This window comes from Chiroxiphia lanceolata, chromosome 4 (assembly GCF_009829145.1).
Source record: "Chiroxiphia lanceolata isolate bChiLan1 chromosome 4, bChiLan1.pri, whole genome shotgun sequence".
In the NCBI taxonomy this organism is placed as follows: Eukaryota; Metazoa; Chordata; class Aves; order Passeriformes; family Pipridae; genus Chiroxiphia; species Chiroxiphia lanceolata.
In genome coordinates, this window is record NC_045640.1 from 63,377,630 (window position 1) to 63,400,214 (window position 22,585).

General features: G+C 40.6%; 1 protein-coding gene across 1 annotated transcript in view; it reads left to right on the forward strand.

The window, feature by feature from the left end:
• NAA15 (N-alpha-acetyltransferase 15, NatA auxiliary subunit) overlaps positions 1-9,480 on the forward strand; it is a 38,324-nt gene extending 28,844 nt beyond the window's left edge. Inside the window, exons 15-20 of the mRNA XM_032685899.1 lie at positions 967-1,160; positions 3,319-3,427; positions 3,789-3,887; positions 4,620-4,763; positions 5,180-5,277; positions 7,987-9,480. Coding sequence (XP_032541790.1) covers positions 967-1,160; positions 3,319-3,427; positions 3,789-3,887; positions 4,620-4,763; positions 5,180-5,277; positions 7,987-8,187 — 845 coding nt within the window. The 3' untranslated portion in view covers positions 8,188-9,480. The remainder of the gene's footprint in view (positions 1-966; positions 1,161-3,318; positions 3,428-3,788; positions 3,888-4,619; positions 4,764-5,179; positions 5,278-7,986) is intronic.
• The last annotated feature ends 13,105 nt before the right edge of the window (positions 9,481-22,585 follow it).

The window sequence follows — 22,585 nt, forward strand, 5'->3', positions numbered from 1 at the left end:
GTAGATGTTCTGCTGAAAGTTAAACTAATACTTGTTTTTATCTTGGTTATTATAAAACAATGACAGGTTTGTAGTGAGAGTCGTAATTCTTAAGTACAAATGTGCTTGTGTTACGGAGTGGCTGTGAAAACATGGAATTCTCGTGGTGGTTGGTCTGAAATAACAGATTGAAACCAATGTGGTTGGTGGTATCTCTTTCTGAGCATTTTAAGAATATGCAAAAATTTCACTAGGTAGCAACTTAAATTTTATCATCTGGCTTGTGATGTAAAAATTACTTTTAAATCCACTGATATATTTTTTTTTTCCCCTCATCTCTGATATGAGAGCAACTTAAGTGGCTTGGGGTACCTCAAACGGTACGAATAGAGGCTCATCAGTCCTTCAAGAAGAATTTGTCAACTTTTAATATTTTTTTATCTCAGTTCATTTGTGTGGCTTTCAGTTCAAATTAAGACAGGTGGAAGTGTAATAGCATTTATTGCAGCCACTTCTGATGTGTTTTAAATTAACTCTCCCTATTCTAGTTGGAGGGAAGAGAGGATCTGAATATGAATCAGATATGTCTGTAGGGCATCAGAAGCGAAGCTGAAATTGTCTATGCCAAGTGGAGCTATTTCACCTTATTTTTGTTAGGCCATTTAATTACTATATTAAACATGTGTAATGCCTCAGGGAGAAATCAGTGAGTATTGCTGTGCACTTTTACTCCTGGTGCTGGATTTGTGGAGTCGTGCAGTAATTACTCTGTCCCACCTTCAACATGTGGTTCTAATTCCTACTCCCTGGAGCAGAAGCACAGACTGTAAAGTAATTATTGATAGTAAATAAGCTTCTACAGAGGTAATGGCAGCGCTGCTTGTTAGTAGGTATGGTTTAAAGAAGGTGGTGGTGTCTTGACAACTGATGGAGACTGTTAATATTAGACATCAATATTATCTGGTTTTGCCCTTTGTGTGTGTACAGCTAATATGTCTGACAAGGAGCTAAAGAAGCTACGAAATAAGCAGAGAAGAGCACAGAAGAAAGCCCAGCTGGAGGAGGAGAAGAAGAATGCTGAGAAGGAGAAGCAACAGAGGAATCAGAAAAAGAAGAAAGATGATGATGATGAAGAAATTGGAGGACCTAAAGAAGAACTTATCCCCGAGAAACTGGCAAAGGTGCTTATTAATTGAATAATGAAGTCATAGAAATTGCTACAGAAGTTGCAGTGAGCACAGATAAAAATAGAAAGCCATTCAGATAACTTGTTTATTTTTTTTGGTATGGCTTCTCTTCACAGGCAGCACGTTAAAAAGAATTCTTTTCTAGGGGTAGTTTGTTACATATGCTGTTAGTATGGTGGAAATCAGGGCTTTTGTGCCTAGTTCTGATAGGCACCAATTGAAGTCCTAAACATTTGCTACAGGTGGAACTATTTTCTTATGTGTATTGCACTAACTTGTTGATTATACCCTATTTCTAGTTGGTCAGATGGAAGTCTTTCTATTCTATATGTAAGGTGATTATCATTTGCTCTTTTATGTCCCCTAATATTTTTTTGTTTATTAAGCATAGTCAGCCTGTGGAAGAGGAGCCATTGAAGCATTGAATGCTTTAACAGGATTTGTTTGCATTTGTTTTGATTGGTTGAAAAAAAAAGGGATAAAGCAACTGTAGTAGTACATAGTAATACACTAGACTGAGAAGGATTTTGAGATCTGGATTAAGAGCTGTAGAGATATATGAAGGGGAGGTGACCCTGAAGGCTATTGTTTTTGCTAAAAATTATACCTGTAAGGAGCAGGAAAACACTCGAAAAATGTGGGGGAAGATAAGGAAAACACAGAAAGTGGAAAAATTAATTTATAGCAATAACTTGGATAGAATAGTATCCAAGTTCTGATAGATACAGTATTCATTATGTTCGCTTTACACATACAATGAGTATTATTTGCACTTGAGGTGGTATTTGAAAGTTGAGACAGTGAACTTCACTTTGTAGCCAGGAAGCAAGTGACTTAAACTGCACTAGTTATTTAAGAATATTTTTGGTATTCCTAATGTTTATCTCACTGGCTGCAAGAAGCAGAACTAATTGCACTGCTGGTTAAGATTGAAATGGTCTCAGTGATGTGTATTGAAATTGAGTTCTGGAGTAGAGGGACGTCATGGGATAGCCCAGAAAAAAATAAACTGTTCCCAAGATTATAGAGAATAGTTGCAACTGTATAATGCATTCCTTTGGCAAAACTAGTTATGTATTTAAGATAGAGTTGTCTGTATAATATAGTTATATTCTTAAGTTAGTATCAGAATCATGACACTTCCAAATGCAGGTGGTTCCTAGTGCCAGAGGACCATTTCTGACATAGTTGATCGCTTGCAAACAGTTTTCCTGAAACAGTTACCCCGGACTTGTTTAGGTTTATAGCTTTGGCATTAGAGGCATAGCTTTGAAATCTGGTTTATTGTGGGTTCCAGATAGTTGATGTGCACAGTGACATATGTAAAATCAACAGCACATGGAAATGATGCAGTTGTTTTTATGGAAGGTGCTGTAGTGTATGTTTAGCAGGAAGGTGTCCGTCCTTGTCTTCAACTCAGTTATTTACCATCAAGTGTATCACTTCAACATTACTAAGTTGTTACTGACACACAACAAATTTATCTGCTTCTTAGAGACTGGCTTATGTTCATAAAAACAAAAATAGGAAGGACAATAGACAGTTGTTGTTTGACTAATCCTGAATGTCTAGATGGAAGAGCCTATTAAGAATCCTTGCCTAGAATTAATTTGTGTTCGGGCTGCCCGTTTACTGGATTACACTGGGTAAGACCAGGAGACCTTGGTCAATATCTGCTTGCTTCAAGCTTGCTGTTTGTATCTTGCTTGGGAATGTTGCCACGATGTAGCAGCAGCTCTTAGGAACCCCTCTGAAGTTCAAGTCAGCACAATGTCATGATCATTTATTAGTCATTTACCGTCACCTCAGGCCTATGTGTGTAGGTTGTCGTGGGCAGCTCTACTGCCCATTTCAGAGCAGGTTCAGCTCCAGCTGTGTTCACCACTGATGTGTGATAGAAGGCAAAGACTTTTATCTCTATAGGAAAATGTGATTCATAACCATCACAAAGCAAATTTTTAGACTTTTTATTCTATGTTTAGACACTAATATTGAGTAAAATACGCAGAATTTGTAACAGAAGAGGTTCTAAGCATCTTATGCACTGCCTTAGGAGAGTAACTCTCTGATGTTTCAGGAATAGCTACTTTTTGTTGCTATAGAGTAGGTTTAAACTTTGACCTGGTTGTGTGTCACTTCCTTGAATCCGTAGGTTGAAGCACCTTTGGAAGAAGCCATTAAATTTTTAACCCCCCTGAAGAATTTAGTGAAGAACAAAATAGAGACGCATCTTTTTGCCTTTGAGATTTATTTTCGAAAAGGTAGGTGAGAAAACTAATGAGAGCAAGAAATTTGTGATTCATAAAGCTGTATATTAGAACTTAAGCAAAAATTATTCGTTGGATGTGAGGAGCCAGTCCCTCTTGAGACACAGAACTTTTCATTGGACTGACACCCCAGCCACAAGCAGTCTGTGACAAACCAAAGTGTGAACATTGGGTGATTATTCACTTAATTCGCTGGTTAAATACATGCATGTTAGAAAAAACAGCTGTTGCAGTACACTCAGCTGTGATTTCTTCTGATCATTCCAATTTCAAACACTAAATACTCCTGCATAATACAGTGTAGTGTTCCCACCACAGGTTTTTGAAATTTCCCAACACTTTTTTTTTTTTCCAGAGAAGTTCCTTCTGATGCTTCAGTCTGTGAAGAGAGCCTTTGCTATTGATTCTAGTCATCCTTGGCTTCACGAGTGTATGATTCATCTCTTCAGCAGTGGTATGTGTCTGTTTGGTAGGACTTCATCTGTACACACTTCCAGGTGATGCTGAGCCAGCAAACAATCACTGATTTTTAGTTTACAGGCTGTTATCACAATTAATTCAAAATATTTAATACACATATTAGAAAACCCTTTAAACAACTGGTTCATGCTAAAATTAAGCATGTTTGTTATGACTGCAGCTGGATTTAGGAGTTATTCCAGTATTAGTAAGTCTTTTCAGGACTGTGAGTAGTATGGTGAAGCCTGAAAGAGTGAGGGAGTGAAGAAGTGAAACTGTACAGTGAGGAACCTTTCTTTTCTGCTGGCAGCCTGTGTCAGTGTGCAAGGAGAAGGCTTTGAATTCTATCCTTTTTGGTAAAAGGTTGGACGGATTCTGCCCCTTTGCTTGCCCCAGAGGTCACCCTTTCTGATGGGGGCTACAAACTAGATACAGAACAGGCTTGTATGACAACAGTCTTTGAGCCTCATAGATTTTTAGTTAGTAAGGGTGGGACTGTATGAGTGTAAAAAAGCTTTGGCTTTTTCTAAGCATCAGAAAACTGTCATAGTTAAGCTTTTTCCAACCAGATCCAGTTATTTACCTTTTCAAATTTCATGCATCTTCCTTTGAGATCCTTTCCAATTATGTTAATAATGTAAACATGAAAAATATTAAATACGTAAAGTATATTTTACTGTGATTACCTGTGCCCACCTCAGTTAACTTCTTTTTTCCAATTGAGCAGTATCTGAAAGTAAGGATCTGCCTGATGCTGTTAGAACAGTGTTAAACCAAGAAATGAATCGGCTTTTTGGAGCAACTAATCCAAAGAACTTCAATGAAGCTTTTCTTAAAAAGAATTATGACTCACTGCCACATAGGTTATCAGGTACTTTGCCTTTATCCTTGTTCTGCCCTACCTCTGTATTTTCTGTGATTACCTGGCAGTGGTATCTCAGTGTCAGCCCTGGTGATGTTACAATCTTTCCCTCAGGAACTCGGTTTGAGTTCTTCTGACGTGATTGCCAAGTTGTCTCTGGTTTTCTTTAATTTTATCTTTATGCTGCTGTAGTAACAAATGTTTGGACCTCTCTGCCCTATCTGTTTAATTTCTGATGTCTGCTGAATGTTTTAGTGCTTTGTCTACCCGAGTAGGTGTCAAGCTTTGTACTCCAAGTGTTTCCATTCTGAACTACTGCTGGAGAGTTCAGTCCCCCCCTTAGTCCTGTTAGATCTACTTTATGTTTGTATATAAGACACTTTTGGTCATCGACTTGGTGATGAATCTTATTTTTCCTCCTGTAGCTGCCAAAATGATGTACTATTTAGATCCTTCCAGTCAGAAAAGGGCAGTGGAGCTGGCAATGACCCTGGATGAATCCCTTATTAACAGAAATCTTCAGGTAACATATTAATAAATTGTAAACAATTTCTGGTGTGTCTGTGGGAGCTTTATGCAAATGTTGGAGGTAAGAGGAAGCTGACATGGTTGCTGTGCCTTATGGTAAGGAGAGGGAGGGGTGTCAGGTTCATCTGAACTTAAATGTTTAACGTCCTTTTCACACTTCTAAATTAATTTAGTTTTGTGATAATATGAAAATAGCAACAGCAGAAACCATGTTATTGCCACGGGTAGTGGGAAAACTTATTAAACACAAGAGAATTCACATGGCAAAAGATGCTAAGCTCCCCTGTAAGAAAAGGCAGTAGTCTGTCTGAGCTTTGGCTGTCACACGGGTGCCTGTTCACAGGAAAAAGATTGACTTAGGAGTGGCCCAGACTCTGGGAAGGCTTTCCATAGTCAACTTTCTGCAAGCTGTGGGAATTACCTGAGGTTTAGTAAAAGTTGCATATGCACATTTTAGCCTTAGTGTGTAGTTTAATGAAAAGCTTACCAAATTTTGAATCTTTGCTCCATTCTGGTGGTCATGGAATAATCTCCCTGTACCACTGCCCCATGTTCATCTGGGAAGACTGTCAGTTGTTACTTGCAATTTACAGTATTTTAGAAAGGTAATTTTTCTTTGTATTTTCATATGTTTCTTGTAAAAATTAATAAACATGGTCTTTTTTCTTCCTTTGACCACATACTTACCTGGGAAAACAGAGAAGGAATAAAATGTCCTTTGAGGTTTTTTTTTTTAAGTTTTTTCTAAACTATTTCCGTATCCCAGACAAACTGTTTCCTTTGTATCATGTAATAGTGTACAGCACATTTCATTAGAGAGATTCTTTGGCAAGGCTGTGCAAACTTATTTCTTTATTGTCCTCTTTGTCTCTGCACTCAGGAATTTTTTTTAGATGTATTGCAAGTAAAATTGGTGAACTTTACTATAAAATTGTTCTTCTGTGAGCAAAAATCGATATTTTCCAAAAAAAGTCTCTTTGGAAATAGACTGGGTTCAATAGAACTTCAAGTTTTTTGTGAAGGATTTTAAGTTCATAGTGGAATTTTTGGACCAGACAGAGAGGGGAAAAAGAGACAATAAAAGGCAAATTGTTGAGATTTATAAACTTGTTTAGGATGTTAAAGATTCAGATCCTTTCTCTACCCTAGCTGATTGGTATGGGACACAAACTTGTGTGTTTTAAATCCTAAGTACATATTTAGCAGTTTTCATAAACTTGTCTTGTTTGGGTGTTGTTTTTTGGGATAGCATTTTTTTCTTTACTATTTGAGTGATCTCAAAGAGCTTAAGCCAGATTATCAATAGATTTAGAAAACAAAAATTAATTTAGTGTTAACGGCCTTCTTTTTGCTGTTTTTTGCCTGGGAGTGGGATTCTGGAAATTGGACTGGGGAGAGATTAAAATGTAATAAAAAATGCCTGGTCATTGTGGAGGTGTTAACTTGGTAGGACTAGAGGAAGCATTTAGCAACTCAGAGCATATAGACATGCTGTATGCTGCATTGTGATAAAACTGAAAATGGTGAATTCTGGGTGCCAACATAAAGTAAGAGTTGGAGTTCTGCTGAACTTTTAGAAGGGAAATTGAAAGTGCCCTAAAAATTGAGAATCAGGGCATTTGCTGAAAGGCATTTATGTGTGCAATGAGATCAAATTTATTACATTTCATTTTAGTAAAGACCAGCAAAGAGCAAATGTGAGCAAAAGGGGTTGTTGAAGAGAACTTCATAACCCCACAGCAGGAGGACAGAGCAGTTAATCTCAGTACACAGAAGAAATGAAAGCTATACCAAATGTCATAGGAGTGGGAAAAGACTGACTTGGTGTGCTAATGCTTGCACACACAGCACAGGCAGATGTTAAATGCTGACAGGCTTTAGTGAGGCTCAGTAGGTTGGTTTCTGATGTTTGCAGTGCAGGTTGGAAAAAAAACAAACACGGGAAATCTCCTTTTTCTCTTCTAAATCATGAATAAAAATGGATAGGAAACTGCATATATCTGAAGGATGTGGTAATATCAGAGTACTTTGATTTGATTCACTAGTTACAGGCACACTTCAGCGACTCACATGACCTTAAGTGTTAAAATGTGGGGGGTTTTCCCTACCAGAAATGTTTTCACATCTAATTATGGTTATTCAGCTAATGCTGTTTTCACATCTTATTTATATTCCACAGTTCACAGAAGTCATTACTAGGAAATTATAGTATATGTTCTGTATTCATTGTTTTATTTGCAAACACTAAAGGTACATTATGTATTGTTGAAACAGTCAGTGTATCCCCCAACTGGTGGGGTTCTTGGTTGCCAACTAGTAAGAAAAAAATTTTTTTTAGGAAGAAAAGGAACAGGTGACAAATGAGTATTTTCATTTTCCAGTCAAGATTTCTAGCTGGTTTTCAGATCTCTTTTTAAATTGCATTCTTTAAATCAGACTACCCTGTATTTCATGCTGTGTCCAATTAAAATGGCATTTGATGTTGAATAGGGATGTGTAGCCCTCAGAACAGGTGTGTGGCAGAAATACTACTTTAAACTTGTCTTGTGAGTTTGCTCTTCTCTCATGCAGCAAAACTGCTGTTTGAAACCTGTAAAAAATACTCGGAGTTTGTTTTCTTTGTAGTATTGCGTTTCTGGTTTGTGAGTGTTCAGCTGAATGTTTAAAAAAAACATAACCCTTCTTTATTTTTCTCTTTAATTAGACTTGTATGGAGGTATTAGAAGCTTTATGTGACGGTAGCCTTGGAGACTGTAAAGAAGCATCTGAAACTTACAGAGCAAATTGTCATAAGCTTTTCCCTTATGCTTTGGCTTTCATGCCCCCTGGATATGAAGAGGATATGAAGATCACAGTTAATGGAGATAGCTCTGCAGAACCTGAAGAACTGGCCAATGAAATATGAACAACTTTATTGGAAAAAAATGACGTTGGACCATATCTGGTGTATAATATTTTTGTCACGCACCTGCTGAATTGTTCTAACTTACACAAAAGAACAGAAGGAGAAAAAAAAACCAACCTGGTTGCCTTCAAATAGTTTTACTTTTTTTTTTATCCTGCTGACAAATATATATATAAAATATCTAACATATTACTGGTTATAGGTTGTTCGGTTTCTTAAAAATTAAAAGCTGCTAAAATTGAAAAAGGAAAAAAAAAAAAAAACCCTTCTCCCTACCTACCTACCCACCCATGTTTTTAAACTAATTTATATGAGACCTGAAGGGGTATGTGTCCCTCAGAGCAGGTGTGTGGCAGAAATATTAACTTTAAATTTGTCTTGTGAGATTACTGTTATCTCAGACAGCAAAACTGCTGTTTTAGCACTGGATTCTTTCACTGAGCACAAAGAGTTGATGGGGCTTTAGCATCTGACTGATTTTGATACGGGGGATGATTGTGTCCATAGGAAGTATGCAATGCGAATCAGAATATACAGAGAAACCTGCAACATACGTGCTGTGTTGGGGGTGCTTGGACATACAGGATATCAAGCAGAATTAAGAAACATAGTGTGTTCAATAAGCTTGTTGTGTCTCTGAAATTCACTGTACACGATCGGTTTGATGTTCTTGCACCACAGTTTTTAACTGAAGGAACCAGTTAAAACGGTCTCTCTTGGGATTAAACTTGGGGGGGGCAGGGGGAGAGGGAGGAATCAACGTTGCTGTTCTTGAGATGAACTTGTCAGCGTGGGTTGGCCAAACTTTTTAAAACTGTAATGCAAGAACCAAATAAAAATTATGCACTGTGATGTGGCACCAACTAATTAGAAAGATCGCATGCATTTTTCACGTAGAGTGAAAACAAAATGAGAACATACTATGGCTTGAAGTTGCAAAGAGGAAAACTCCTGACTACCATTTTGACTGATCAAGAGACTAATAGATTAAAACCTCAGCAGGCCTTGTTCATGTTATGCAGAAAAAAAAAAAAATAAAAAAGTGCTGCAGTTTAGATACCTCTGGAACTTTTCCACAGTGTCACAGGTTTGTAATACTTGAAGCCCTACATTTCTTAAGAATATATTTCTTGCTCAGTTGTTTCAGGCAAGCCCAAGACTTTGTAACTTTTAAGGGGCCCAAAATTTTTTTTCAATAACAGACCAGCTTCTTATTCCTGCAGTTACAAATGTAATTTCCTTTGTCAAACATAAGGTACCAAATATAATGCAATAAAATGTTTTGAAAAACAATTGTGTGAATATTTAAACCAATCTATGTTGTACTTTGAAAATGAATGGGTTTGCTAGAGTGCAGCTCAGGGTTGGCTTACTGTGCTGTCCAGTCATGCTAACAATGTCACTCCTGATGGGTGGTCATCAAGTATAAAATGCAAATGCATTATATGTAAATACTGAATGTCTGGGAAGTCCTATAACACAGAATGCTTTGTTACTTGGCTTTTAAGTTCCACCGATGTTAGGTTGAATTTTGTTTTCCAAGTCAAGCTTCAATCTACGAGTCTACTGTGTTAATAATATAGATAAGTGCTCAAATGTTTTCTTTTGTAGGTTCATCATATAAAACAGAGCAGAAATAAACTACAGCTTACAAAGTGAGTGCCTTCTTTGCTGCAGAAGTTGAGTTACAGAGTATCTGTCGTGTGGAGACACAGCCTTCCTCTTCCACATCATGGGATTCAGCGATATTGACATGTACAGTTAAGAAATCCTGGAAGACTTATTGGGATTTGTAGTTTTTTAACTGTCAGAAGAACAGATTTTTGTTGTATATTCAGCTCCACCTTCTTTTCATGGTTAGACTATCCTTGTGTATGTTTGCAGTGTAGTTTCTGTCGGAAATGTAAGTTGTGTTGCTGTATTTGTATATTTAACCTGCTGGGCTTTTAGGGACTAGAATACCTACAGAGCCTTTACTTGAGTCTGGTATGTATGTCTTAATCTCAGTCATTTCTGCAGCCTGAGATACTTGGACTGCATGTCTTCTGCAACTACTGAAGATGGTTCAGTCTTGCCTACACAAGCTACGAGCTTTTGGCCTTGCCTCTGAGTATTGCTGCCGTTCCCTTGGCTTCTGATGCTTAGCTGGAGGCAGATGAGTGTTCACTCTTAACAGATTGTGAATTGCATCAAGCAAATTCTGTTTTTCCAAATACTGTTTTTTGGGTGCTGCCTATAAATGGGATTATTTCTTTTACTTTTTCACTGCCTGTTTTTGTGTTGAAACGGATGAACTAGAATCAAGAAGTTACTTGTTATCTGTCATTATGCAAATGTGGAAAAGGATATTTCAGTGGGCCTTCCAGAAGCCTCCATCTACACATCCATTGTGATTTTTCCCCAAGGATACTACTTCATAACCTTGCTTGAAGCCATCTATTAGTGCTTCAGAGATGATGCTTTTGGATTAAAGAGGTTCCTCATTCCCTTCCAGAAGACTGCAATCCCAGGAAAGAAAACTAAGCCAAGAGTTCACCTAAAGACAAAAGTTCTTTAATTGGCAAAGGAATTGTTATTCCTTCATCTTTGTATCTCTCCTGTTAGATGCAAGGCTAGCTTCTGAGGAAGAGTTTTAAGAGCTGGAAATGAAGTTACAATCCAATGCAATGAGTCTTGTGAAGTGGTAGCACAGAGTGTTGTGCTGCAGTGAAAGCTTTCCTTTTCATGCTGAGATCCAAAATTGTAATTATTGATGCTTGGCTGACAACGCAGGTGAGCAGGGATTGCATACATGGGCAGAGTGTTGGCTTACTCATGAGTCATGATTTGTTTTGATGCATGATTTTCACTGGAGAAAGATGCTTTCACCATCAGGGGAGCCACTGGTGCTGACATGCTGTGGATATCTCCTGGGGGGTGGGAATTCAAACAACAGACTTTTCCCTAGATGAGAGACTGTAGATGGTGCAAATGTATGTTGCATGAAGCAATGCCAGAGTCAGAAGTGGGCCAAAATTGTAAGTAGCTGAGAGTGGTCATTCGCCCCATGATGGTGCGTGAGGTACTCGCTTCCTCCCTGTGGAGACCAGAGCATACAGGCATGCATGTGAACAAACAGGTAAAGTTGTCTCAAAGTTATCTATTCAGCAACTCATTCCTTTGCATCTTAAATGCCTTAAAAGCTTCTATATTCTTCTGCATTTATGGTGGTTTCTTTCAGTAGAGGTATTGGTACTTCTGTGGTCATAGGGGAGGAGTCATGTCCTGATGTCTGCTGGGTCAGGAAGGAAGTTTGCCACTCAGTTTTTCCCCTGGCATGGAGAAAAAATTCCACATTTCCCAGGGGGCTCTCTAGGGAGGTGAGGTGTGTGTAATTATCCTGTTAAATCTTCCTTTAACATATGGGTTTGCCAGGTCTGGAGGAGCTACAGCTGTAACAGTAGATCCTGGAAGCTGGTGCCGCACCTTCCTTCAGCCAGATTGAATTGTCAGTGTCTTCCTAGAAGAAAACACAGGTGAGGTTAGGGTGAGATCAGGCCTGAGAAGCCAGAGGCACAAATACAATTGCAGCATCACGTGAGCAAGTTCAAATAAGAACACTGAAGATATTTGTTTAACGTGATGCCTTTTGAGGGTTGGAGCAGCGGTGCCATCGTTCCTGCAGTGATCACATTGTGTCGCCACAGTTGTGCTTTGAACGTGTGCCACTCATGCCAACAAAACCACTGGATATCATAATCCAGCTCAATACACCTAAATTAAAATCTTATTTTTCCCTTTTTCTGATTGCTTTGACTGTTAGTTTCTAAGTGTTCTGTACAGGGTAACTAGCTTTGAAATCTTTTTCCCTAAGGAATTTTGCTTTAAAAATGCCCTTTGGACCTACGTGGTAATTTATAATAGCTTGAACTGTGTGGAAGTAAGAGTTATGCTTGTGTGATAACACACTGCTTTAGGATTCTGTGCAGGAAAACAGTGCAAATGTAGTATATTTAGACAGTCTATTAGTAATTGAATTGAGAAGTCTTTAAGCTCTTTAATGAAAGCTGAAGTTCCAGATGGAGGAAAATGATTGCTGAGCTTGGGGAAAGACTCTTGCTTCCAGGAGCATTCCAGTAGTGAACTGTTCTGTGATATGGTGAGGAGTGAAGGGTGTATTCTTTTACAAAACCTGTGGTCGTGCTGTCATGACTTTATTTCCTGGAATTAAAGCTGCAGACTGCAAACACCAGTTCTAATGGCTGTGTCAGGCAGAGACTCTTCTTCCCAGGAGCATACACATAGTCAGCAGTGAGAATGGCAAGGAGCAACTGATAGAGCAAAAGGAGACTGAAGTGAATTATAATGAGGTGGCATAATAAAAATCCCATTTTAGATTAAATATAAAATAGCTTTTTAACTACTAGAAAGATGACTGAAGCTGTAAATACTATAAATGCTGTCTTCCCATGCCAAGGAAGCTGTAAATGTATATTACTTTTAGAGTGGTACAAGCAAAGAGTAGTATGTTCACAAAGATTCTAGCTTTGTATGTTAGTATTCACATAAATCGTGGCAGAAAATGTGGGGGACAAAGATTGTCCAGTTTACAAGGGACCATATCAAAGGGTTTATAAGAATATTGCAAGAGAAATATTACTGAAAAATCCAAAGCATCTTAGAATAGCTTCCCTAAGATGTTTGTTTTAATTGAAAGTGTTACACCTGTTAATTGTTCATAATGAGACACAAAAAAGTACTTTTACAAAATATTTCTGCCTGGCACTGCCCATTCAATATCTACCTCTACTAGTCCTAGTCTAGTTCAGCTACTGCTTAATTTTAGCCGTTTAGCATATAACACATGAAAAAGTGTCATTTACCTGGTCGGTGAATGTATGATGATGGATAACATTTAGTTTTAAACTGTAATGCAATAAACCACAAACTTAGTGAAAGTCCTGTTGTTGGTTCAGTTGCAGCAGCATATTTATTGCTTCATTGCTGATCCGTTAAAAAAAAAAAAAAATCTTAATTATAAACTCCACCAAGCCACTTGCTATTGTACCGGGATTTGCTTTCCCTTCCAGCCTTCCTAACTGGTTAACAATGTTGTACTGTGTTTTTACGCTCTTCTCTGGTGGTAGCAAATATCAAAACTGGCAGGAAGTCAATCAAAGAATAAAAATGCTGAGTTCTGTTTGTAAATGAGTACTAGTGTTTCCTTGTAGGGTCCAGCATCCTCCTTAGATGCCCACCAGCTCTGTAATAAACCATCCCTTGGCTCATTCCCTTAATTCCCCATTGTCTCCTTCCATGCTGATGGGTTGTTAATTGGGGTGTGGGTCTCGCAAAAGGAAGAAAGGTCAGTAGGGAAAGGATTCTTTTTGAAGTCAGGCTGCAGAAGAACCACCGTGGCAGGAAGCTGTCTGTCCTAGCCTAGAAACTAATTGTAGCTACAAAGAAAAAGATCCTTTGCTCTTTTCAGGCTACAACGAGCCTGGGGGTTTGAATAAGAAGGTGTTCAGAAGCAAGCTGACTGAAGAAGCATTTGCTGTTTTCCTCAGATAGGCGTTTGGGGGATGAAATAATAAAATGTAGCCTTCTCTTCCCCACCCATAAGTCCTCCTGATCCCGAAGTTTTCCTGACCCAGTGTCCCTGAATGTCTTGTGATTGTAATCAATTATCGGGCAAAACAATATGGTAATGCTGACAAACTGGGGCAAAAGTAGCCAGCAAACTGCTGACACAGCAGTATAAGAACCTATAATATGTTGTGGACTGGACAGTTAACATTACCTGAAAAAAATGTTTGTTAACAATTGTGTGTAGTGAATAACAGCTCTGGTTAACGCTGTCTGCAGTGAGCACAAGGACTCCAGCGCTTGCAGGGTCTGCATTTGGTTGTGGGTGCCTGCAGGGAAGGTGGGTGTGATACTGAAGTGATTACAGCAGTATCCTCATACTCACCCCTTTGAATGGGAAAGGAGCTTGTTGCAGTCAAGGTTCCTTTGGACACCTCTGAAAAACAGCATCCCCTAAAAAATAGCATCCCTTCCTTATCCATGTCCTCAGTAACTTCACTGTTCTTCTGGGGAGGGAAGGGGCATTCCTGCTGGGAAACCACCTGCCTTGAACTTTGAATACTTTGAAACCACACCCTTCCATTTCTGGGAACAGCACCTCGTGGTTGCCTACAAGAGGACTTGAAGCATAGAAGATTTATGAGGAGCCAGGGTAGCCTGGCAGTTCATGCATTATTTTATCTGCATAAATCTCTCGGTTCTGACCTTTCATCAGTACCCCTCCACTCCATCTGGATCTTCCTGCCTTATCAGTCATTATGCTTCTGGAAACTGTTCTGAAGGTTCCTCGTGCAGTAGCAGAAAGACAACGTCTTTCTGCAGTCCCTCTGTCCCTGAAAATGCTGCAAGGTTGCATCATAAGTGCCTTCCTCCACCTACAAAACCTCCTCAGGTTCTACTGGACGTGAATAAAAACTGCTCTAAAAACAAAAACCGATTGATTAACGCATTGTTGAACAGTTGGAAAAGCAATGTCAGAGTTCTGGACTCTTTAATCTTTTTTATTTTTTGAAGGAATACGTACAAAAGTAATGTTCTCATTTTGGATTGCATGATTTCTGCAGTGCCTAAGCTGTTGTGAAGCAGGGAAGGAGGAATCACCCTCAGTCTCTGCCTCACCTGAAGCCATTGCAGTACTCCAAAAGTGGACTCTGCTCTTAACTTTATTCCCATCTTGCTTTCATGCAGTGAACCCAAGGGATGTGTAAATGCTATTTATTTAGGGGAAAATAAAGTGTGAGCAATGATGTGGCTGCTGAGTGAATCATGCAAGACTGGCATTTCCATGGTAAGTGCAAGTTGTGGGGTTTTGAGGGCTTGTTCAGTGTCTGGCACTTTCTCCTGAACTCAAAACCACGAGCCAGGGCTCCAGCCTTTGAGAGCACTGCAGGGATGTCTATCAGCCCCTGAGAGCAGGAACAGCTCTGTTCCACTGCATATGTATTGTATGATTTTATTGCAAAAATATGAAACTTTAAACCATATACTCATAATATATTAAGCTGCTTTTATTAGTTAGCTGCTATTTTTTCTTGCAGTTGCATTTATAATCTGCAAGTATTTTTATAATTTTTTTAGGAAAATGTTGGCTTCTGGCTGTCTACATCATGCATTTCAAACACTTTTTTTCTTCATAGGAATCACCAAATGTTCATAACTTTTCATCTCGCTTCGCTTGCAGAATCAATAAATGTCTTAATGAAATGTAACTGCTTGAGCTGGAAAAAAACCCAATCTTTGCTTCATTGCAGAGTGAACTTGTCTGTGCTTTTGAATTCCTATGTTGTCCTCTGATGAGCATCTTTTCACCATGTTCTTTACATTCTGTGTTGCAGGACCCTGATGGTGGAGGATGATTACCCCCTTCAATTAGACTTTTATATTTTTTGGCAAAACTGGCTGAGATCTCGTTATACAGCCATATATTCTGTACAGCAGCAGCAGGGGCTGTCCTGAAAGGACCTGAATCCTCTCCATGCAACAGTTCAAAGGCACTAACCCCTAGGGTATGGCCTCCTTCCTGAATTCCCCCATGCTCCAAACTACAATATGGAAAGCAAAGGGGGATAGAGAAAACATAATTTTTAGCTCCTCTCACTCTTAGGCAAACAACTCCCCTTTTTTATGTAGTCTCGCCCAGGTGACCCCTGAGCACTTTCAAACTGGGAAAACCCACTGGGTATCCTTCTGGCACCAGGGGATCACGGGGAGATGGGGAGTGCAAGTCTTGTTCAGCTCTGCCATTGCCACTGTCTTTTCTCAGAGTTTTGTTCTGTGTTCTCCATTGCAGTCAAAACCATGGAGAGGGGATCGGGAATGCCACACAGACCAGAGAAGAGTTTAGGTGACAAGGACCACTGGGCAGCTGATCTCTTATCCCCACAACTCCCTCTGCTGCTGAGGTTGCTGGATTTCTGCCTCCCTTGACAGAGGGGAGAAAAAAATAACTGCACAAGGCAGTGCAGGGAAAATCTCCACCAGCAGAGAGCACAAAAGGATGTGAGACACTGGTCTTCAGACAAAAGCATGAATGAACAACTTGGGAGCGTTGCAAATCTGGCTTGATTGCCATCCTGCCTTTTATAAATTACAGACAGGTACACAAACTGTATGTATGCTACGTGAACAATGTATGGTGACCTAAATTTGCTTAGATACTTAAAGGGAGGATAAGCCTTGTGTGGCAACTGGGTTGAAACTGAGGGAGCAAACTGATCTCAGTGCCAGGCTGATGCCAAGCATTAAGCCACTGGGATAAATACAAGCAGTATTTATATTTATTTGTTCAGTATACTCTGCATACAATAAAAACCCCTTGTATTTGGTTGCTGGCTGGGGTTAATCCATGACTGTTTTTTTTATTCAACGTTTTAATTGAAATTGCAGTAGGACTATGCCCTTGATGACAAGTAAGAGCCTGGGAAAAAAAGGAAAGCTTATTCCTGCAGAAGCAAGTAACAAAACCACACCCTGAGATCATACTATTTGAAGAAAAACCTGTTGCCAGAAAACAAAACACACGGTGTATCCTCACCTCAAGCAGTCTTGGGAGTCGAGGGCCCAACGTACAGGCAAATCGCTGGGAGATCACAACTGGATTTGTTTGCTGCCTGGAATGATTGACTGGGGGCCTTGATGCAGACAGGTAAATATAGAAGCTCTGTGACATTTGGTGAACCTTCCTGCAGTGCTGCCTTGGGACATGCAGACAGCCCTTAAGCACAGCGTGTATGACTGCGGGGAGAGAGAAAGCAGGGACGTGGCTTTAAGTTTAAGACTCACTTGGCAGATCAAAACGCTTCAGAGCAGCTTTGCTGCTCGCTAGTGCTCTCTGCAGTCCCGCTGGCAAGGTGCTCCCTGTTTTTTCTGACCTCCCCCCTTGGATAAGCCAGCCCAACAAGGCAGAGGGCACACCCAGCACTGGACCAAGGATGTGCAGGCAGCGTCACTACAGGTTTGGGATGTGTGGAGAGCCCGGGTTTCTGTGAGAAGCTCTTGATGCAGAAGTCAGTCAGTTGTCCCCTCAGCTACCCAGACAGGCCAAGGGCTCGTTGTTCCAGTCACTGCCATCCTAGGGCTGCACAACCTTACATTTTTGTACAGACCCAGATGGCCAAGCAGCGTTTCAAGCACTGGATGCAATCCCACAGCCACTCCCATTCTTATGAGTAGGGATGTCAAGTGGGTGCTCCTACAGAAATACCACTCATAAAGCTGAGGTTGCTGCCTTTAACATTAAGGGTCCAGAGTTTCTCTACCTGTGTTTGGCAGAGCAGAGGGTTCTCATGCAGAGGATTTGCATTTGTGTCAGACAAATGGATGAGGCCTATTATCACCTAAAACACACACTGATCTCCACATTAAAGCCCCAGCCTCCCATCAGGCACTCAATGAGGATAAAATCCAAGCACAAGCTAGAAATGGGAAAGCTTTTACTTCTTTTTCTTTTCTTAAGGTTTTTCAGTTGATAGTTTTGACTGAGAACAAGGGCTTGGAAGTGAATGAGAAAGTTGCATTCTGGTAACTGGCTGTAAAAGCAGCTGTGTCAAAGCTTCATTTCAGTGCAAAGATAGATGGGACATTTGACCTTATGATTTCAACAGGGTATGTTAATACTTGCTTTTTCAGTCTGACATAAAGCATCCTTGAATCCTACCTCCTGAAAAGCTGTCCTTTGTGCCTCCAACATTTCTGCCATCTGTATTTTATCATAAAGAAATGTGTTAGTGGGAGGTCAAACTCTTCTTAGACTTGCAAAGTCAAGTCTTGCAATAGTAGAACTTTTCCTTGCAAAACCACGGGACTTTTTTTGCAAAAAGGGAGGATGTGGGGCCTCACACCAAAGGACAAAGCCCCCACAAGAAATCAGAGGTACAGTATCTCTGCAGAAACTTTAAAAGCATTTTTAAACTACCTGTCATTAAATTAGTAGGGCACACCTGGAAACTTTTTGATCTCTTCAGAAAATAACAAGCAACATGAGACAACCTTAGACTCACTCTTTTCCCCCTGTTTTTTCCTTAACTTAAAACCTGGTAGATGTAATTTTTAGACATTGAACAGTCTGCATTTTCATGGGACTAACATGTTAAAATATGCCTTCAAGGGAAGACAGAAATAACTATTCTTGAAATGCTACACAAGTCCAGAGACTTGCAACTATTTTCAGAATCCCTTTTCTTAGAAAATTCTACATCTGCTAAATAAAAATAAATGTGAACTTGGGCTCTTGTGCATTCATTCACTGAGCACATCCGAAGAGCACATTAAAAGTACTTGTCCTTGCAAAAGAAGAAAACCAAAACCTTTTTTCAAATGCTTCTATAGAAAGAAACATTTTTAATTTATTCTGTTACTATAAATAAATTCAATTATATTTGCTGGTCTTCAAATACATCAGAAAGGAAAAGGAGCATCCAGAAATAGTCTGTGCTGGATGAAACGTAAGGATCTAATCAACATCCTTATCCCTACAAATATAACAGAAGTGATGACATTTCGAGTACCACACTGAAATAGCTCACATAAAAGTGACTTAAGCCAAGAGCCTCCTGAGATCTCCTGAGATCAGCCCATCAAAGGATTAAATTGGAAATCAAGCACAGAAAAGAGGCAATGAGTGCTGTCCTCCCGATGGGAAGCCACCTTCCTCCAAAACTCCTGCTCTTGAGGGACAGCCTTCCTGGAAGAAGGAGGAGTGGGGAGGGTGGGTGGAGTCACCTTGTGTCAAATCTTACTGATTTGTTAAGGCTGATGCCAAAGTCTCAAGACTGGAGTAATGAGGAATTTCAAAAAGGGCAGTCAAAGCTCCCATGTGTACCTTTACTATCTCAAGCTAAGGCAAGCTGCTGCAAGAGGAGTGGGCAAATACTGAGTACCACCAAGAAACCCGAAGTGAATGAGGAGCTTCATTAACTGCACTCAGGATTTTATTTTGACCCCTGGAAGAACTGTGAATTCTTTTAAGTAAAGAGCACTTTACTCTTTCAGTAAAGTGAACTTTTCTCTCTATACCCAGGAATTGTCCACCTCTGGGACAGAAGTTAAACTCTCAGAAGGTTATTTATTGCACGTCCATTGTTTCAGGGCCTAGCTGTGTTCCAGTGGATCCCTGTGAAGGAGGTTCTGCCTGTCCACAGCCAACAAAACAGGAACTGTGGTGGCTGTTGGCAGTATTGTGAAGCAAATTCACTGGCAAAATGTTGGGAGTGTCAGTTTATAACTAGCAGAGTACAAAAATCTAATGACTAGGAATGCCCTCAGCCACTAGATGGTGTGTCTTGGCCGTTGAAATAAAAGAAGTTAAAAGCTGTTGAAGAGCTCAGATCTAATTATAATTCATTTTGGCCCTCTAGGCATAACCCAGACCAAAATCAGTTAAATGAGCTGTTGGCAGACCCTGCTTAACAGCTATTTAAACTCACCTTTTAGCACACTAGTCAGAGCCCAAATCAGGGCACCCCCACACACACTAGAACTAGCATTTCTCTACTTCTTTGATCGTGGGGCTATAGAGATATGTTTGCTCCTGCTCCTTCTCCTCAGCCAAACACATTTTACATTCTAGCTGCAAAAAGGAGCAATTCTGTACAAGGGACAGTAGCAACTCACTGGTGGCATAACCCTCTCACCTCCCTTTAATCTCACTTTCACAACAGAACAAAACTGTTCCTCTTCTTTGAAAGAATTAATTATTTGACAGCATAAATGGAGGCATCTTGTCTCAGAAGAGGACTAGAGGCTGGAGGAACATCTCTACAATCTTAGAGATTGGTCCAAGGGAGGGGGAAAGGGTGTGACAAAAACTAAGATGGGCACTGTAACTGAAGTTGCTCTGAACTCAGGATATTTTAACTTTTTTTTATTATTTAATCTAGCCTATTGTTTTTATATTAGTAATAACAGGCTGCTCAAAGCACTGTCCTTCAATCACATGATAGTTGCTCTATAGGATCCCAGGATCATTTGTTATTTGTGCAGGCAGAAGCCCCAAGTGGTCAGAGGCATGTGTAACAGTGTAAAGAGGAGGACTCCCAGTGGCTATTATTAGGTATCTGATCCAAACCTTAGGAATCCTGGCTCAGCTATCAGTTTGCAGGCCAGAGAATCACCAACAAGTAACAGTTTTCTCAGCTACTGCAATCTACATTTGCTTTGCAGCGTAGGAGTTAAGCTCTCTGAAATAATGTTGCTGGTGGACATTGCTTAACTTGATGTCTACATCTCACCTGTCTCCTAGGCTGATGCCCTTGGTGAGTTAACAGACTGCTAAAGCAATGCCATACTTCCCTTCTTATTGAGAGATACATCAGTCACTTTTAATCCAAGTGTCCTCTCTGTCAGGGATGAACTTGCTCATTTACTGTAAATGGCAGCAGCAGAGGGGTCAGCCTGAAGCACAGCCCAGCCGGAGGGGCTGGCAAAGATCTGCTTCCCAGAGCATTGCCAGCAGGTTGTGGCAGGTGATCCTACCCCTCTACTCAGCCCTGGTGAGGCCTCACCTGGAATCCTGTGTCCAGTTCTGGGCTCCTCAGTACAAGAGAGGAGGAGGTCCAGCAGAGGACAACAAAGGTGATTAAGGGACTGGAGCATCTCTCTTACAGGGAAAGGCTGAGGGAGCCGGGCCTGTTCAGCCTCAGGAGGAGACAACTGAGAGGGGACCTCATCAATGTCTATAAGTGTCTGAAGGGAGGGTGTCAAGAGAATGGTGCCAGCCTCTTCTCAGTGGTGCCGAGTAATAGGACAAGAGGCAATGGGCAGAAACTGATGTACAGGAAGTTCCATCTGAATATGAGGAAGATCTTTCCTGTGTGGGTGACCACACACTGGAACAGATTGTCCAGAGAGGTTGTGGAGTCTCCCTGACTGGAGATAGTCAAGAACCATCTGGATGAAATTCTGTGCAATGTGCTCTAGGGTGACCTTGCTTGAGTGTTATGATCCTGCCCCTGAAGGTGGGGTGACTGAGGTTCTTGTTAATAGATCCCTTGGAGTGGGTTAGAGGGAAATGACATTGAATGACCGATGTGTTTATAGATACATATATATATATATATATATATACGTAGGTTTTATTTTAGAACAGTTTGGTTGCAATGAAAAGGAGGTATGTAGCCGTATTGGTTATTATCTATAGAAATGCGACAATATAAAAAGTATAAAGATATCACTTAAAAATATATATATGGAAAAGAAAGAAAGAGAGGATAAGAGTGGATAGTGGAGACTTGACTGTTGGAATTTTGATGTCCCATTGGTTGAAGTGATGGTCACAGTCTTGATCCACTGGGGGTGGGGGAAGCCCCTGATACACAAAGATCAATGGGTTAATGCACACTCAGGTTCAAGTGGTAACATCCAGGTATCTCCCCTGGGTGAGGGGGGGGAGGTAGGGAGGTTTACACTCTCTGATGTAACACCATCCTGTGGTGGAAGGCCTCAGAAATGAGTCTGGGGCCACTTCAAAGGCTTTGATGATTTATGAGCCCTTCTAAATGACTCATGACTGCTTTTTTGCACACCAGTGTAGTTGAGCCAGTTGTGTCTTATCAGAAGGGATGAACACCTTGAGGCCTCCCCGCCAATGTCCCAACACCTCCCCTGGGGCAGGAGGGAGTTTTACACCTGAGCCAGCTGTGTAAGGGAAGACACTGGCATAAAGAAAAGCATTATCCCACCTCGCAGGATCTGTTTTTTATTGGCCTTTTCCCTTATCTGGCTCAAAACCCAGCTTGTTGCTGAACAAAGGTGGGTTTGTTGTGGTCACCCTCCGGTGTTCATTTGCTACAAGTCATGTAGTAATGTGACTTAATAATTAGTATTCTATCTTCTGTTGGTTAATGACTCTCTCACTCCTCGTGCTAACTAGTCCTCACGCTCAGTCCTTCTCTTCTCTTGGGTGGGTGGGTTTCTTGGGTCGGGGGGTCTGTGAGTTGGTGGTTCCCATCTCCCCCTGAGGGAATTACCTTTTACCCAGTCAGAGCTGATTCCAGTACAGTAGCTGACTTGGGTTTATTAGTTTTCTCCTTATTTCGGGAGTTCTGCTGAATGTCCTTGTGGCCCATAAATCTTGCATTCTTTGTGTCCACTGTCAGTGGCACATCCTGCATCCCAAGCTTTGTTAACCTCCCCCTGGGTTGATGTCACCTCGACCCTTAGTGTTTGATTTGTCTGTCAGTGCCCCAGGAAAGCTGAGACCCTTGTGCCCAACCAGTCTGCCAGCGTCCTGTTAAGGGGACCCTTCACTGAACAGTCCCATTGGATGAGGGGGCGATTTGACTGCCCTTTTCAGGGAGCTGAGCCTAAGGGAGACCCCTCAGTGGGTCTTCCCACT